Consider the following 15,968-nt stretch of genomic DNA (forward strand, 5'->3'; position numbering starts at 1 on the left):
AAACTTTTTTTTATCGGAATATACATTTTTTTAAATACATAAATAACTTTAATTTAAATTCATTAAAATATGTTGTGCATTTTTTCTATCTTTCATTATTGGTTGTGTGTGCTTTGGCGGCTGTTTCTCATTCATAATAATGGCAACTTTTCTCGGTCAACATGGACAAAAATGTTAGGGCTGATTCAAAGAGGCATATGGTGGTCCAGTCCACGCGCACGGTGGACGAGGGGTACGGGTCACGCGCACGCAGTGCTCTAGCTGCCGCGCATTGTAGTGACTCAATCGCCCCGCCCCCGGACGGGAAATGGCGGTCGTGGCAGCACAGGTGCTGGAGTTGAATATGGAGGACGAGCAGGTAAATGTTAGCCGGGGAGCACACCGCCTCCCTTTCCTTGTCTCTCCGTCACGAGTGAGTCTCCAACCGGTCAGTGTATCCCTGCCCCGGGGCCCCGAGCTCCCGAGCTCCGCTCCCGTCCCCGGGGTCCCGGTGTGTGTGTGTGTGCGCGAGAGGAGAGAGAGAGAGAGAAAGAGAGGGGGGAGGAGGGAGGAGGGAGGAGGGAGTTGGCGGCAAGAGGTTGGCGGCGAGCATGCGGCGGAGGGGTACCCCACACACACACACACACACACGTCTGTTCCCTCCTTCCCCGCGCGCGCGCACACGACACCCCTCCCCCGCCACATCTTCACCCCTCCCTCCCCCCCACACACACTGTTGGTGGGTACACGTGGGTGGGTGGAGGAGATGTATGTACACGTGGGTGGTGGTGGGGGCGAGGAGGTGTATGTATACGTGGGTGGTGGTGGGGGGGGCGAGGAGGTGTATGTATACGTGGGTGGGGGGGGCGAGGAGGTGTATGTATACGTGGGTGGGGGGGGTGAGGAGGTGTATGTACACGTGGGTGGTGGTGGGGGTGAGGAGGTGTATGTACACGTGGGTGGTGGGGGGGCGAGGAGGTGTATGTACACGTGGGTGGTGGGGGGGGGCGAGGAGGTGTATGTACACGTGGGTGGTGGGGGGGGCGAGGAGGTGTATGTACACGTGGGTGGTGGGGGCGAGGAGGTGTATGTACACGTGGGTGGTGGGGGCGAGGAGGTGTATGTACACGTGGGTGGTGGGGGCGAGGAGGTGTATGTACACGTGGGTGGTGGGGGCGAGGAGGTGTATGTACACGTGGGTGGTGGGGGCGAGGAGGTGTATGTACACGTGGGTGGTGGGGGCGAGGAGGTGTATGTACACGGTGGTGGGGGGGCGAGGAGGTGTATGTACGTGGGGGTGGGGGGGCGAGGAGGTGTATGTACGTGGGGGTGGGGGGGCGAGGAGGTGTATGTACGTGGGGGTGGGGGGGCGAGGAGGTGTATGTACGTGGGGGTGGGGGGGCGAGGAGGTGTATGTACGTGGGGGTGGGGGGGCGAGGAGGTGTATGTACGTGGGGGTGGGGGGGCGAGGAGGTGTATGTACGTGGGGGTGGGGGGGCGAGGAGGTGTATGTACGTGGGGGTGGGTGGGCGAGGAGGTGTATGTACGTGGGGGTGGGTGGGCGAGGAGGTGTATGTACGTGGGGGTGGGTGGGCGAGGAGGTGTATGTACGCGGGTTGGGGGGGAGGTGTATGTGTGCGCGCGGGGGGCTGTGGGCGTGTGCGCGCGGGGGGTGGGGTGGTGGTGCATGTGCGTGCGCGGGGGGGGAGGGGAAAGGTGTATATATGTGCGCGTGGTGGGTGGGAGGTGTATGTATGTGCGTGGGGGGGGGGAAAGAGAGGTGTGTGTATGTATGTGCGCATGGGGAGGGGGGGGAGGTGTGTATGCATGTGCGCGTGGTGGGGGGAGGTGTATGCATATGCGCGTGGGGGGGGAGGTGTATGCATGTGCGCGTGGGGGGGGAGGTGTATGCATGTGCGCGTGGGGGGGGTGTGTATGCATGTGCGCGTGGGAGGTGCATGTATGTGCGCTTGGGGGGATGAGAGGTTTATGCATGTGCGCGCGGGTTGGGGAGGTGGATGCACGCGCGCGGGTTGTGGGGGGGGGGGGGGAGTGCATGCGCGCGCGGGTTGTGGGGGGGGAGGTGCATGCGCGCGCGGGTTGTGGGGGGGGAGGTGCATGCGCGCACGGGTTGGGGGGGGGAGTGCATGCGCACGCGGGTTGTGGGGGGGGGAGGTGCATGCGCGCACGGGGGGGGGAGGGGGAGTGCATGCGCGCGCCGGGTTGGATGGGGGTGCTGCGCACGCGGGTTGGGCCAGGAGCTGGATGCGCGCGCGTGGGTTGTGGGGGGGGAGGTGCATGGGCGGGGTGGAGTTGGGGTGGGGAAAGAGAGGCGGGGGGGGGGCGGCGATGGAGATGCCTGGCGGGGGGGTGATGGAGTCCTGTGTGGCTTCTCCGTCGAAATGTCACTGTCGGGCTGCCGGATATTTCTCGGGCTGCCGGATATTTCTCAGCCTCCAGATGTTCAGCTTTTTTGTGAACAGTTACATTCAAACCCTATCAATTAATTTAAAAAATTGATGATTTATAGAATGTGCTAACTGTGTGCTGCTGCTTCATTTCAATTTTAATAAACACAAAAGTAACTGTTCCCGGTCTTTGGAACACTTTGTTAGTTTGTGTAAAGTGTACTTGAAAATGGCTAATAATGGGAACAATGATGGCACACGTTGCTTATCAAGTTTCTTTATTTTTTGTGCGTTCAGTAAAATTCTGTTGCTTTTATTTGTCAGCTTGGCTCAGGTATTCTTATGTATATTGTTATGTTCTTAAAAACAGGGGGCACAGATTTAAAGTAATTGATAGAAGGATTAGAGGGCAGTTGAGAACTTTTTTTCACCCAGAGGACGGTAAAGGTCTGGAACTCACTGCCATGGAGAGGCAGAAACGCTCATCGTTTTTATGAAGTGTCGTAACCCGCAAGGCTATGGAACAAGACCTGGAAAGTGGGATTAGGCTGGACAGCTCTTTTTTTCGATCGGCACAGACACAATGGGCCAAATGGCCTCCTTCTGTGCAGCAAATTTCTGTAAGGTGGTAGCACGATGGCCTCTCAATTCCACTCCAGGACTTGGAACGTGTACAGTAGTATGACATTTGAGTGCATTAGAGGGAGTGCTGCACCTTCGGATGTGTTTGTCACTAGTATGGATTAACTGGGCATTCCATTCATCTTGTGTTTGTGAATGTTGCTGCCCCGGTAGTAATTCATTATCGGTGAATACCTACATTTTTTCTCCCTGTACATAAAAGTATTCTACTGTGTTGACTCTTCAGATATCACTTAGATGTCCCAAAATATTGTAGAAATTTAACAAAGATTGCAGGTTCTGATGTCCTAAAATAACATGAAGATCAAGGGGTTTATTTAGTCCTGAGTGTGACATTTATGTTGCATCCTGTAATAATTCCATTACATTTAATTGACTTGAGTTAATTGCAATTATTAAGACGTGCTGTGTAGCAGTAGTAAAATAATAAGAACATAAGAAATAGGAACAGGAGTAAGCCATATGGCCACTTGAGCCTGCTCCGCTATTCAATAAGATCATGGCTGATCTGTTCGTGGACTCAGCTCCACTTCCCAGTCTGCTCCCCATAATCCCTTATCTCTTTATCGTTTAAGAAACTGTCTAGTTCTGTCTTAAATGTATTCAATGTCCCAGCATCCACAGCTCTCTGAGGCAGCGAATTCCACAGATTTATAACCCTCTGAGAGAAGAACTTTCTCCTCATCTCTGTTTTAAATGGGCGGCCCCTTATTCTAGTTCTAGTCTCCCCCATCAGTGGAAACAGCCTCTCTGCAGCCACCTTGTCAAGCCCCTTCATAATCTTATATGCTTCGATAAGATCACCCCTCATTCTTCTGAATTCTAATGAGTAGAGGCCCAACCTACTCAACCTTTCCTCATAAGTCAACCCCCTCATCCCCAGAATCAATCTCGTGAACTTTCTCTGAACTGCCTCCAAAGCAAGTATATCCTTTTGTAAATATGGAAACCAAAACGGCACAGTATTCCATGTGGTCTCACCAATACCTTATAAAGCTGTAGCAAGACTTCCCTGCTTTTATACTCCATCCCCTTTGCAAATTTTTGTGCCCTCCTCACACATTGCTTTTTCTCCCATATTTGTATCATCAGCAAACTTGGCTACGTTACACTCAGTCCCTTCTTCCAAGTCGTTAATTTAGATTGTAAATAGTTGGGGTCCCAGCACTGATCCCTGCGGCACCCCACTAGTTACTCGTTGCCAACCAGAGAATGAACCATTTATCCCAATTCTCTGTTCTCTGTTAGTTAGCCAATTCTCTATCCATGCTAATATATTACACACAATCCTGTGAACTTTTATCTTGTGCAGTAACCTTTTATGTGGCACCTTGTCAAATCCCTACTGGAAGTCCAAATACACCGCATCCACTGGTTCTCCTTATTCACCCTGTTTGTTACATCCTCAAAGAATTCCAGCAAATTTGTCAAACATGACTTCCCCTTCATAAATTCATGCTAACTCTGCCTGACCGAATTTTGCATTTCCAAATATCCTGCTACTGCTTCTTTAATAATGGACTCCAACATTTTCTCAACTACAGATGTTAGGCTAACTAGTCTATAGTTTCCTGCTTTTTGTCTGCCTACTTTTTAAAATAGGGACATTACATTTGCAGTTTTCCAATCTGTTGGGACCTCCCCAGAATCCAGGGAATTTTGGTAAATTACAACCAATGCATCCACAATCCCTGCCACCACTACTCAAGACCCTAGGATGCAAACCATCAGGTCCAGGAGATTTATCTGCCTTTAGTCCCATTATCTCAGAGCAGCACCTCCTTAGTGATTGTGTTAAGGAGGAGGAGGAGGGGGAGGGAGGGAGGGAGAGGTTCGGCTGGGGAAGCATTTGCGCTGGGGGACAACGAACTTCAACTGGGGGAGGCAGCACTTGCGCTGGGGTACGGGACTTCAGCTGCAGGAGGCAGCACTTGCGCTGGCGTACGGGACCTCAGCTGGGGGACGCAGCACTTGTACTGGGGTGCGGGACTTCAGCTGGGGGAGGCAGAACTTGCGCTGGGGGCAAGGGACTTTGGCTGGGGATAGGGATGCATTTGCGCTGGGGGTAGGGATGCATTTGTGCTGGGGTAAGGGATTTTGGTTGGCACTTGGTGACTTCTGTGGAGATCTATCCTCTGGCTTCTGGAAGTCAAAGTAGATAGAGTTAGAATTTGCGAAGCCAGTGAGAACTTGGGCTGGGCGGTTCCAGCTACACATTCCAGAGAAACTTCAGGGTGTGGCTTATTCTCCAAGGGGATTAATCAGAGATGAGCACTGCAAAGGGATATAGTTAGATTAAGTGAGTGGGCAGTTAGATGGCAGATGGAGTATAATGTAGGGGAATGTGGGGTTATTCACTTTGGTGGGAAAAATTGTAAAACAGAATATTTTTTAAATGGTGAGAAACTTTTAGATATTGGTGTTCTTGTGTAAGAAACACAGAGCTAGCATGCAGGTACAGCAAGCAATAAGGAAGGCAAATGGTATGTTGTCCTTTATTGCAAGGGTGTTGGAGTATAAGAGTAAGGAAGTCTTGCTACAATTGTACGGGGCCTTGGTGAGACCACACCTGGAGTACTGTGCACAGTTTTGATCGTCTTATCTAAGGAAGGATATACTTGCCTTGGCGGCAGTGCAATGAAGGTTCACTAGATTGATTCCAGGGTTGAGAAGGCTATCTTAAGATGAGAGATTGTGCAGAATAGGCTATACTCTCGAGTTTAGAAGAATGTGAGGTGCTCATTGAAATGTACAAGATTCTGAAGGGATTGACAGGGTAGATGCTGAGGTTGTTTCCCCTGGCTGGAGTGTCTAGAACTAGGGGGCACAGTCTCGGGATAAGGGGTAAGCCATTTAAGACGGGTAAGGAGGAATTTCTTCACTCCGAGAGTTGTGAATCTTTGAAATTCTCTGCCCCAGAGGACTGTGGATGCTGAGTCTCTGAATATATTCAAGGCTGAGATAAAGGACAACATGCCATTTGATTTCCCTATTGTTTGCTGTACCTGCATGCTAGCTTTCTGTGTTTCTTGCACAAGGACACCCAAATCTCTCTGAACACCAATATTAAAAGTTTCTCACCATTTAAAAAAAAAAAATCTGTTTCTATTCCTACCAAAGTGAATAACTTCACATTTCCCTATATACTCCATCTGCCACCTTACTGCCCACTGATTTAGTCTATCTATATCCCTTTGCAGATGCTTTGTGTTTTCCTTGCAGCTTACTGTCCCACCTAGCTTTGTATCATCAGCAAACTTGGATGCATTGCACTCGGTCCCTTCTAGGTCATTAATATAGATTGTAAATAGCTGAGGCCCAGCACTGATCCTTGCGGCACCCCACTAGGTACAGCCTGCCAACCTGAAAAAGACCCTTTCTGTTTTCTGTCCATTCACCAATCCTCTATCTATGCTGATGCATTACCTCCAATCCCATGAGCCTTTATCTTGTGTAATAATCTTTTATGTGGCACCTTATCGAATGCTTTTTGGAAATCCAAATACACTATATCTACTGGTTCCCCTTTAACTACCCTGCTAGTTACATCCTTAAAAGACTCATCAATATGTCAAACATGATTTCCCTTTCATAAAACCATGTTGACGCTGTCTAATCATGTTATGATTTTCTAAGTGCCCTGATACCACTTCCTTAACAATGGATGCTTCCTTCCGTCTAATTCCTCTGAGGCTTTTTTCTCTTGCCTCTGCAAGCGGATGCTGTAAATTTGAAATTACAGCATAAAATGCTGGAAATGCTTAGCTGGTCAGGCAGCATCGCGACCTGAGACGTGAACTCTGTTTTCCTCTCCAAGGATGTTGTGTGACCTGCTGAGTATTTACAGCAGGTTCTGTCTTCTCAGAGGACTTCATTTACCATCCGAGCCCTTGCAAGCGTCCAGCACCACTCCCTACACACTTGGGGAAAAAAACTTTTCATATCTATTGCAGAAAGCCACCACTTCAATAAAATAAAACAAACACAGTCCAAAACTTTAAATCCAAATGTTGGGGTAAAAAGAAGACTTCTCTTCCTCAAGGTGGACTCCCTGATATAAGGAATCAACACCTGCCTGTATTGTATAGTGACCACAGAATCATGCAGACGAAACCTCGGTTTACCGGTTTTATTCCGATGAACACTTCAAAGTACAAGAGTACAAACTACAAGCACAGTTTTTCGATTTGTGCGACCCTCCTACAAAACCACCGATTGGCCTACTGCTCAGACTGGCTGAGTGGTTCTCCCGCACCTGTCCATCTCCCATGGTGTCACCCTTCTGGAATGTGTTCAACTTTGCCTCATGATGTGTTGATTGACCTTGCTTCCCAGGGTATGCTATCTTTCCAAGCTGTTGATTCTCCACTGCCCTTGTTATTCAGTACAGTTCAGTATATTTTCATCTATTTTCTGTACTAAGGGTCAATGCAGTGTTGGCTGCTTATGATGGTTCATTAACCATCAGGGATTGCTGCCTCCCTCTTAACCCAATGTAAGCGAGTTTTATATAATCGGTCAATATTACAATCCATACCGTAAGACACAGGAACTTCCCAATTCCTCAGAACCTCCTAATTCACTTATACTCCTTACTCAAGTGTATTTTTTATCCCCTTACAATCCCCCCCCCCCCCTAATGGCCCTTGGCTATATGCCCAAGGTAGGCCATTTCCCAATTAATTCCTCATGGGTGAGCTTCTAGGGTTGTCCTTTCTACTTCCCGAACTGCAGGATCCACCTGTTGGCTTTCCCCTCAAGGTTATACCAGATAAGTTCTTTCTGCCGGACTGTCTATATTCCCTTTATTCAATGTTTTCACTATTTTTCGGGCTATTGCCTGTCTCTTATGTCAGTTACACTTTTTACAGGCTAATACTACCAAGATGATCAGTATGTTCCCTTGCACTACAACCAGTACATGTGACAATCCGTATCCACAGATGCACTTGCACATTGAGTCCAGCATTCCATTTTCTCAGTGTTTGAATTCTGCCCTGCCTGGGGTATCCTCTGTTTCTTCTATCTTTCCTCCACCTGGGGTCTTTTCTATGTTGCTTCGAATATTCTCTTTCATTGTGTCCAATTCAGTTGAATTTGTTCCTCATTCAATTCGAGTATCGGTTTTCCTTGCGGCCCGATGGCCTTCACATACCCTTCTCAGATAGTGTCTGTCATTATCCCATTGATGGTTTCTTCTTTCAGTTCAGAGTTTATAACGTATCCATTTATGTGTGTCTCATCAAGCGGGGTAAAGCAGAAGTCAGTATTCATGATGGCGCATGAGGTATTTATGACCATCATCTCAGTCGCTGTGGTGCTCACACACCATTCCCCATTTCCTTGTGGAGCAGCGGTAGTTTTGTAGTCCCGCACTAAGGGGTGATACTCAAGGTGCACCCTTCTACTTGGTCATCTCCACAGTCAAATTTGATCATAGTTGATCTCAACATAAAACAACTTGGTTATTTTTATAACAATCATCTATGCTGAGACTCTTAGTACTATTGATCCTCTTCAGTTACATTTCTGGATTGTCATGGTACTGCATGCGAGTTTGATTTTTTATATCCTCTATTATTTGTTTGATATAGGGGATCTCCCTTTGTCACATCATACTGTGGTATAGATAGTACAAAACCTATTATATTTAAATGTCCGGTTACACATCTGACCTTTGGGACCCAAGCATGACTGTTTCTCTGCACCTCACAGGCATGAGTCATGTTTTTGTCCAAGGTCCAGTTAGTAAATACATTAAGTGTTATCCAATCCGGCATCTTTTCATTTTGAAGTTGCTCTAGGTTATGTTGTATACCATTGAGTAACCATGCTCTGTATCCTGCGCATACTATATCTGTCTATGATTCTACTCAAGTTTCTTTCCGCTCTATTTATCGAATTTATAGTTCTGGCGTGGTCTTGCAATGTGTGGGCCACTTGTAATAATTCTCTTTCCGCGCCATATCCCAGTTGTGCCTGTACTTTTCATTATCCTCATCGCTTTCCAACAATCCCTGTAAGGTTCGTGTTAGGGCGTCGACTCGATCATCTATTGTGTGCAGGTCTATAGTGTTTACCGTCACAACTCCCGCCACGTATCCCGCGCCTACCATTTCCAGTATCCCGCTTTTTCCCCGATCCCGCTTTTTACCTGACCCTCTTTCCACATTAAACCATGGTTTTGATTCAGGACCTTCAAGTGCTCGCAGGGTCAGGTTTCTCTACAGGCTTATGGTGTTTGACTGCAGAAGCTGGTGATGGTTAGGTCTGTTAAATTTAGGAATCCAGTAATTATTCGTTGACGTACTCCGAAGTGTATCTTATCCTTGGTCTGCCTTATTACCAATCCAACCCTTTTGCCCCAGTGTTTATAGTTAGACACGTTGGTGGCGCTGGGGGGGTGTGGTGTTCGGGACCCTGGTAGTGCTCGCTGTTGCTAAAGTAGTAGGTGGGACCGTGTTGGTGGGTCTATCTCGGGAGATAACCCTCCACCACCATTCATAGATGTTGAGTGAAATCTGCACCCCCTTCCTCCGGGTGCAGTATCTTTGTCCCCCCCTCCTGGTTATATAACACACCGCGGTCTTATTCCCACTAATTATTGGTCCCATATTACTGGCCCATCTCCAATGTTGTTTTGTTTCTTGCTACGTTTTATGCCCGTTATTCCGATGCTACAATTTAAGTCCCCTATTGCTCCGTCTGTCACCGTCAGCGTTTTTGATTTTTTTATCACAACTAATGTCGCCCGAGTCCCTGTAATACAGGCCTTGCTGTCCCTCAGCCTATTGTCCTTGATATGAGGCTGCGTTACCCCACGTGGTTCCCACGAACACCAAAATCCTGCAAAAAGACAATTTCTTGGTTGTCACCGGTTAATGCCGATACCCCTTATAACTATGCATGCGCACATGTCACTTACCATTATTACCTGATAGGGTCCGGTCCATTTTGGTGTGAGCCCAGACTTCTCTGGGTTAATCCTCACCATTACCTGACTGGTCTCTTTGGGGTATTTGAACCTTCTGTTCTTTAGTGTCGTTTTCTAAGTGCTTGAATACTTGCTGGTCTCTAGCTTGTGCCTTTAAATCATGTAACTGCTTACAGAGTTCCATCACAAACCTCCGTATCCTGTCTTTATAAGGTCTTGCGTCCTCGCTTCCTGTAACCAAGACTTCTGGCAGTCCCATTAGTTCAAAGGGTGTCAGTCAAGTTGTCCGACTAGGGGTTGCCCTGAGCTTCATCAGTACTCGGGGTAACCTGTCTACCCATCCCTTTCCAGTCTCTTTGATTGCCTTGACTAGGGCTGCTTTTAAGGTCCTATTCATTCGTTCCACCAATCTGGAAGATTCCAGATGATATGGAATATTTTTGCCTGATCCCTAGTAAAGTGCAGGCCTATTTTATCACCTTCCCTGTGAAGTGTGTACCTTGATCTGAGTCCAGCTGCAGTGGCATTCCCCATTGGGGTATTATAACTAGGCAGTATGTCTTCCCCTTGTTGCTGGGTAATGGTCCAGTAAAATCTATCTAAGTTTTCCGAGGGTCCTTCCTGCTGGAGCTTATGTCCCATTCTGACCTTTACTTTCCCCCCTGGGTTGTATTTTGCACATGTCGGGCACCTTCTACAGTGGTTCTCTATATCTCTACCCAGTCCCTTCCAGCATCTGGACATTGAGCTTATCATGTTGGTTCTACCTGCATGGACATACCTGTGGTATAAATTCCCATCTTTCCTCCGTACCCCGTCAGTCCCATGTTGGGCTGCTCTCTGCTTCCACCCCTCCTTTTCCTGTGGAGTGGCTTCTCCCTGTACCTGAAGCATGTTTCCTTCCTCAGGCCCGACGTACATACTCCAACCTGGGCTTCCCCGGCCAGTATACCTGTCTCCACCACCCCCTTGGCTGCCTCGTCTGCCCATCGCACACTCTTGGGAGGTTTCCACTTATTTCTAAACAAGCCTCGTGTTTTATTGTCCCTCTTCCTGAAGTCATGTATCCCTGACTACTCCAGGCTATCATATAATCATGCACTATTCCAAAAGCATACCGACTGTCTGTATAGATAAGAACATAACATAAGAACATAAGAATTAGGAACAGGAGTAGGCCATCTAGCCCCTCGAGCTTGCTCTGCAATTCAACAAGATCATGGCTGATCTGGCTATGGACTCAGCTCCACTTACCCGCCCGCTCCCCATAACCCTTAATTCCCTTATTGGTTAAAAATCTATCTATCTGTGATTTGAATACATTCAATGCGCTAGCTTCAACTACATCCTTGGAAGTCCACAGATTCACAACCCTCTGGGAGAAGAAATTCCTTTTCAACTCGGTTTTAAATTGGCTCCTCCGTATTTTGAGGCTGTGCCCCCTAGTTCTAGTCTCCCCGACCAGTGGAAACAACCTCTCTGCCTCTATCTAGTCTATCCCTTTCATTATTTTAAATGTTTCAATAAGATCACCCCTCATCCTTCTGAACTCCATCGAGTAAAGACCCAGTCTACTCAATCTATCATCATAAGGTAACCCCCTCATCTCCGGAATCAGCCTAGTGAATCGTCTCTGTACCCCCTCCAAAGCTAGTATATCCTTCCTTAAGTAAGGTGCCCAAAACTGCACGCAGTACTCCAGGTGTGGCCTCACCAATACCCTGTACAGTTGCAGCAGGACCTCCCTGCTTTTGTACTCCATCCCTCTCGCAATGAAGGCCAACATTCCATTCGCCTTCCTGATTACCTGCTGCACCTGCAAACTAACTTTTTGGGATTCATGCACAAGGACCCCCAGGTCCCTTTGCACCGCAGCATGTTGTAATTTCTCCCCATTCAAATAATTTTCCCTTTTACTGTTTTTTTTTCCAAGGTGGATGACCTCACATTTTCCGACATTGTATTCCATCTGCCAAATCTTAGCCCATTCGCTTAACCTATCTAAATCTCTTTGCAGCCACTCTGTGTCCTCTACACAACCCGCTTTCCCACTAATCTTTGTGTCATCTGCAAATTCTGTCCCCTCTTCCAGGTCACCTATGTATATTGTAAACAGTTGTGCTCCCAGCACAGATCCCTGTGGCACACCACTAACCACCGATTTCCAACCCGAAAAGGACCCATTTATCCCGACTCTCTGCTTTCTGTTAGCCAGCCAATTCTCGATCCATGCTAATACAATTCCTCCGACTCCGTGTGCCTTTATCTTCTGCAGTAACCTTTTGTGTGGCACCTTATCGAATGCCTTTTGGAAATCTAAATACACCACATCCATCGGTACACCTCTATCCACCATGCTCGTTATATCCTCAAAGAATTCCAGTAAATTAGTTAAACATGATTTCCCCTTCATGAATCCATGTTGCGTCTGCTTGATTGCACTATTCCTATCTAGATGTCCTGCTATTTCTTCCTTAATGATAGCTTCAAGCATTTTCCCCACTACAGATGTTAAACTAACCGGCCTACAGTTACCTGCCTTTTGTCTGCCCCCTTTTTTTAAACAGAGGCGTTACATTAGCTGCTTTCCAATCCACTGATACCTCCCCAGAGTCCAGAGAATTTTGGTAGATTATAACGAATGCATCTGCTATAACTTCCGCCATCTCTTTTAATACCCTGGGATGCATTTCATCAGGACCAGGGGACTTATCTACCTTGAGTCCCATTAGCCTGTTCAGCACTACCCCCCTAGTGATAGTGATTATCTCAAGGTCCTCCCTTCCCACATTCCCATGACCAGCAATTTTTGGCATGGTTTTGGGTTTTTGTGTCTTCCACTGTGAAGACCGAAACAAAATAATTGTTTAAGGTCTCGGCCATTTCCACATTTCCCATTATTAAATCCCCCTTCTCATCTTCTAATGGATCAACATTTACTTTAGTCACACTTTTCCATTTTATATATCGGCAAAAGCTTTTACTATCTGTTTTTATGTTTTGCGTAAGTTTACTTTCGTAATCTATCTTTCCTTTCTTTATTGCTTTCTTAGTCATTCTTTGCTGTCGTTTAAAACTTTCCCAATCTTCTAGTTTCCCACTAACCTTGGCCACCTTATACGCATTGGTTTTTAATTTGATACTTTCCTTTATTTCCTTGGTTATCCACGGCTGGTTATCCCTTCTCTTACCGCCCTTCTTTTTCACTGGAATATATTTTTGTTGAGCACTATGAAAGAGCTCCTTAAAAGTCCTCCACTGTTCCTCAATTGTGCCACCGTTTAGTCTGTGTTTCCAGTCTACTTTAGCCAACTCTGCCTTCATCCCATTGTAGTCCCCTTTGTTTAAGCATAGTATGCTCTTTGAGACACTACTTCCTCACCCTCAATCTGTATTACAAATTCAACCATACTGTGATCACTCATTCCGAGAGGATCTTTTACTGGGAGATCGTTTATTATTCCTGTCTCATTACACAGGACCAGATCTAAGATAGCTTGCTCCCTTGTAGGTTCTGTAACATACTGTTCTAAGAAACAATCCCGTATGCATTCTATGAATTCCTCCTCAAGGCTACACCGTGCAATTTGATTTGACCAAACGATATGTAGGTTAAATTCCCCCATGATTACTGCCGTTCCTTTTTCACATGCCTCCATTATTCCCTTGATAATTGCCCGCCCCACCATGAAGTTATTATTTGGGGGCATATAAACTACGCCCACCAGTGACTTTTTCCCCTTACTATCTCTAATCTCCACCCACAATGATTCAACATTTTGTTCATTGGAGCCAATATCATCTCTCACAACTACCCTGATATCATCCTTTATTTACAGAGCTACCCCACCTCCTTTCCCTTCTTGTCTATTTTTCCGAATCGTCAGATACCCCTGTATGTTTAATTCCCAGTCTTGGCCACCCTACAACTATGTTTCAGTAATGGCCACCAAATCATACCCATTTGTAATGATTTGTGCCGTCAACTCATTTACTTTATTTCGAATGCTGCGTGCGTTTAGGTAGTGTGTTTTAATACTAGTTTTTAAACCATAATTTTTAGTTTTGACCCCTCCTGCAGCCTCTTACTATTCATATTATCACTTCCTATCAGCTTGTGGTTTACACTTACCCCAGTACTACTCTGCTCTGTTGCCTCCTGCCTTTTGCATTCTTTCTTGGGGTCCTGTTCATCTGAGCTCTCACCCACTCTAACTAGCTCAGAGCCCTCTCCTGGGTTCCGAATACTCCTCGCATTGAGGCACCGAGATTTCAGGCTTGCCTTTTTATTACACTTTGACACTTTAGATGTTTACTCTTTTTCCCTTAGCCAGCCTCAGAGCCTCAGTGAGAGCCACCAATTCAGCCACTTGAGCGGATTGGCCCCCTTCTAGCCGTCCTTCCCGCCTCGCCCTCCTTCCCGCCTCGCCCTCCTTCCCGCCTCGCCCTCCTTCCCGCCTCGCCCTCCTTCCCGCCTCGCCCTCCTTCCCGCCTCGCCCTCCTTCCCGCCTCGCCCTCCTTCCCGCCTCGCCCTCCTTCCCGCCTCGCCCTCCTTCCCGCCTCGCCCTCCTTCCCGCCTCGCCCTCCTTCCCGCCTCGCCCTCCTTCCCGCCTCGCCCTCCTTCCCGCCTCGCCCTCCTTCCCGCCTCGCCCTCCTTCCCGCCTCGCCCTCCTTCCCGCCTCGCCCTCCTTCCCGCCTCGCCCTCCTTCCCGCCTCGCCCTCCTTCCCGCCTCGCCCTCCTTCCCGCCTCGCCCTCCTTCCCGCCTCGCCCTCCTTCCCGCCTCGCCCTCCTTCCCGCCTCGCCCTCCTTCCCGCCTCGCCCTCCTTCCCGCCTCGCCCTCCTTCCCGCCTCGCCCTCCTTCCCGCCTCGCCCTCCTTCCCGCCTCGCCCTCCTTCCCGCCTCGCCCTCCTTCCCGCCTCGCCCTCCTTCCCGCCTCGCCCTCCTTCCCGCCTCGCCCTCCTTCCCGCCTCGCCCTCCTTCCCGCCTCGCCCTCCTTCCCGCCTCGCCCTCCTTCCCGCCTCGCCCTCCTTCCCGCCTCGCCCTCCTTCCCGCCTCGCCCTCCTTCCCGCCTCGCCCTCCTTCCCGCCTCGCCCTCCTTCCCGCCTCGCCCTCCTTCCCGCCTCGCCCTCCTTCCCGCCTCGCCCTCCTTCCCGCCTCGCCCTCCTTCCCGCCTCGCCCTCCTTCCCGCCTCGCCCTCCTTCCCGCCTCGCCCTCCTTCCCGCCTCGCCCTCCTTCCCGCCTCGCCCTCCTTCCCGCCTCGCCCTCCTTCCCGCCTCGCCCTCCTTCCCGCCTCGCCCTCCTTCCCGCCTCGCCCTCCTTCCCGCCTCGCCCTCCTTCCCGCCTCGCCCTCCTTCCCGCCTCGCCCTCCTTCCCGCCTCGCCCTCCTTCCCGCCTCGCCCTCCTTCCCGCCTCGCCCTCCTTCCCGCCTCGCCCTCCTTCCCGCCTCGCCCTCCTTCCCGCCTCGCCCTCCTTCCCGCCTCGCCCTCCTTCCCGCCTCGCCCTCCTTCCCGCCTCGCCCTCCTTCCCGCCTCGCCCTCCTTCCCGCCTCGCCCTCCTTCCCGCCTCGCCCTCCTTCCCGCCTCGCCCTCCTTCCCGCCTCGCCCTCCTTCCCGCCTCGCCCTCCTTCCCGCCTCGCCCTCCTTCCCGCCTCGCCCTCCTTCCCGCCTCGCCCTCCTTCCCGCCTCGCCCTCCTTCCCGCCTCGCCCTCCTTCCCGCCTCGCCCTCCTTCCCGCCTCGCCCTCCTTCCCGCCTCGCCCTCCTTCCCGCCTCGCCCTCCTTCCCGCCTCGCCCTCCTTCCCGCCTCGCCCTCCTTCCCGCCTCGCCCTCCTTCCCGCCTCGCCCTCCTTCCCGCCTCGCCCTCCTTCCCGCCTCGCCCTCCTTCCCGCCTCGCCCTCCTTCCCGCCTCGCCCTCCTTCCCGCCTCGCCCTCCTTCCCGCCTCGCCCTCCTTCCCGCCTCGCCCTCCTTCCCGCCTCGCCCTCCTTCCCGCCTCGCCCTCCTTCCCGC

The 15,968-nt window shown here is 50.0% G+C and overlaps 1 protein-coding gene across 1 annotated transcript in view; it reads left to right on the top strand.

The window, feature by feature from the left end:
• The first annotated feature begins 289 nt into the window (after nucleotides 1-289).
• The window catches only part of rnf175 (ring finger protein 175), a 69,458-nt gene continuing 53,779 nt past the window's right edge, over nucleotides 290-15,968 (top strand). Inside the window, exon 1 of the mRNA XM_070871419.1 lies at nucleotides 290-358. Coding sequence (XP_070727520.1) covers nucleotides 308-358 — 51 coding nt within the window. The 5' untranslated portion in view covers nucleotides 290-307. The remainder of the gene's footprint in view (nucleotides 359-15,968) is intronic.

Source organism: Pristiophorus japonicus, chromosome 2, assembly GCF_044704955.1.
Source record: "Pristiophorus japonicus isolate sPriJap1 chromosome 2, sPriJap1.hap1, whole genome shotgun sequence".
Taxonomy (NCBI): domain Eukaryota; kingdom Metazoa; phylum Chordata; class Chondrichthyes; family Pristiophoridae; genus Pristiophorus; species Pristiophorus japonicus.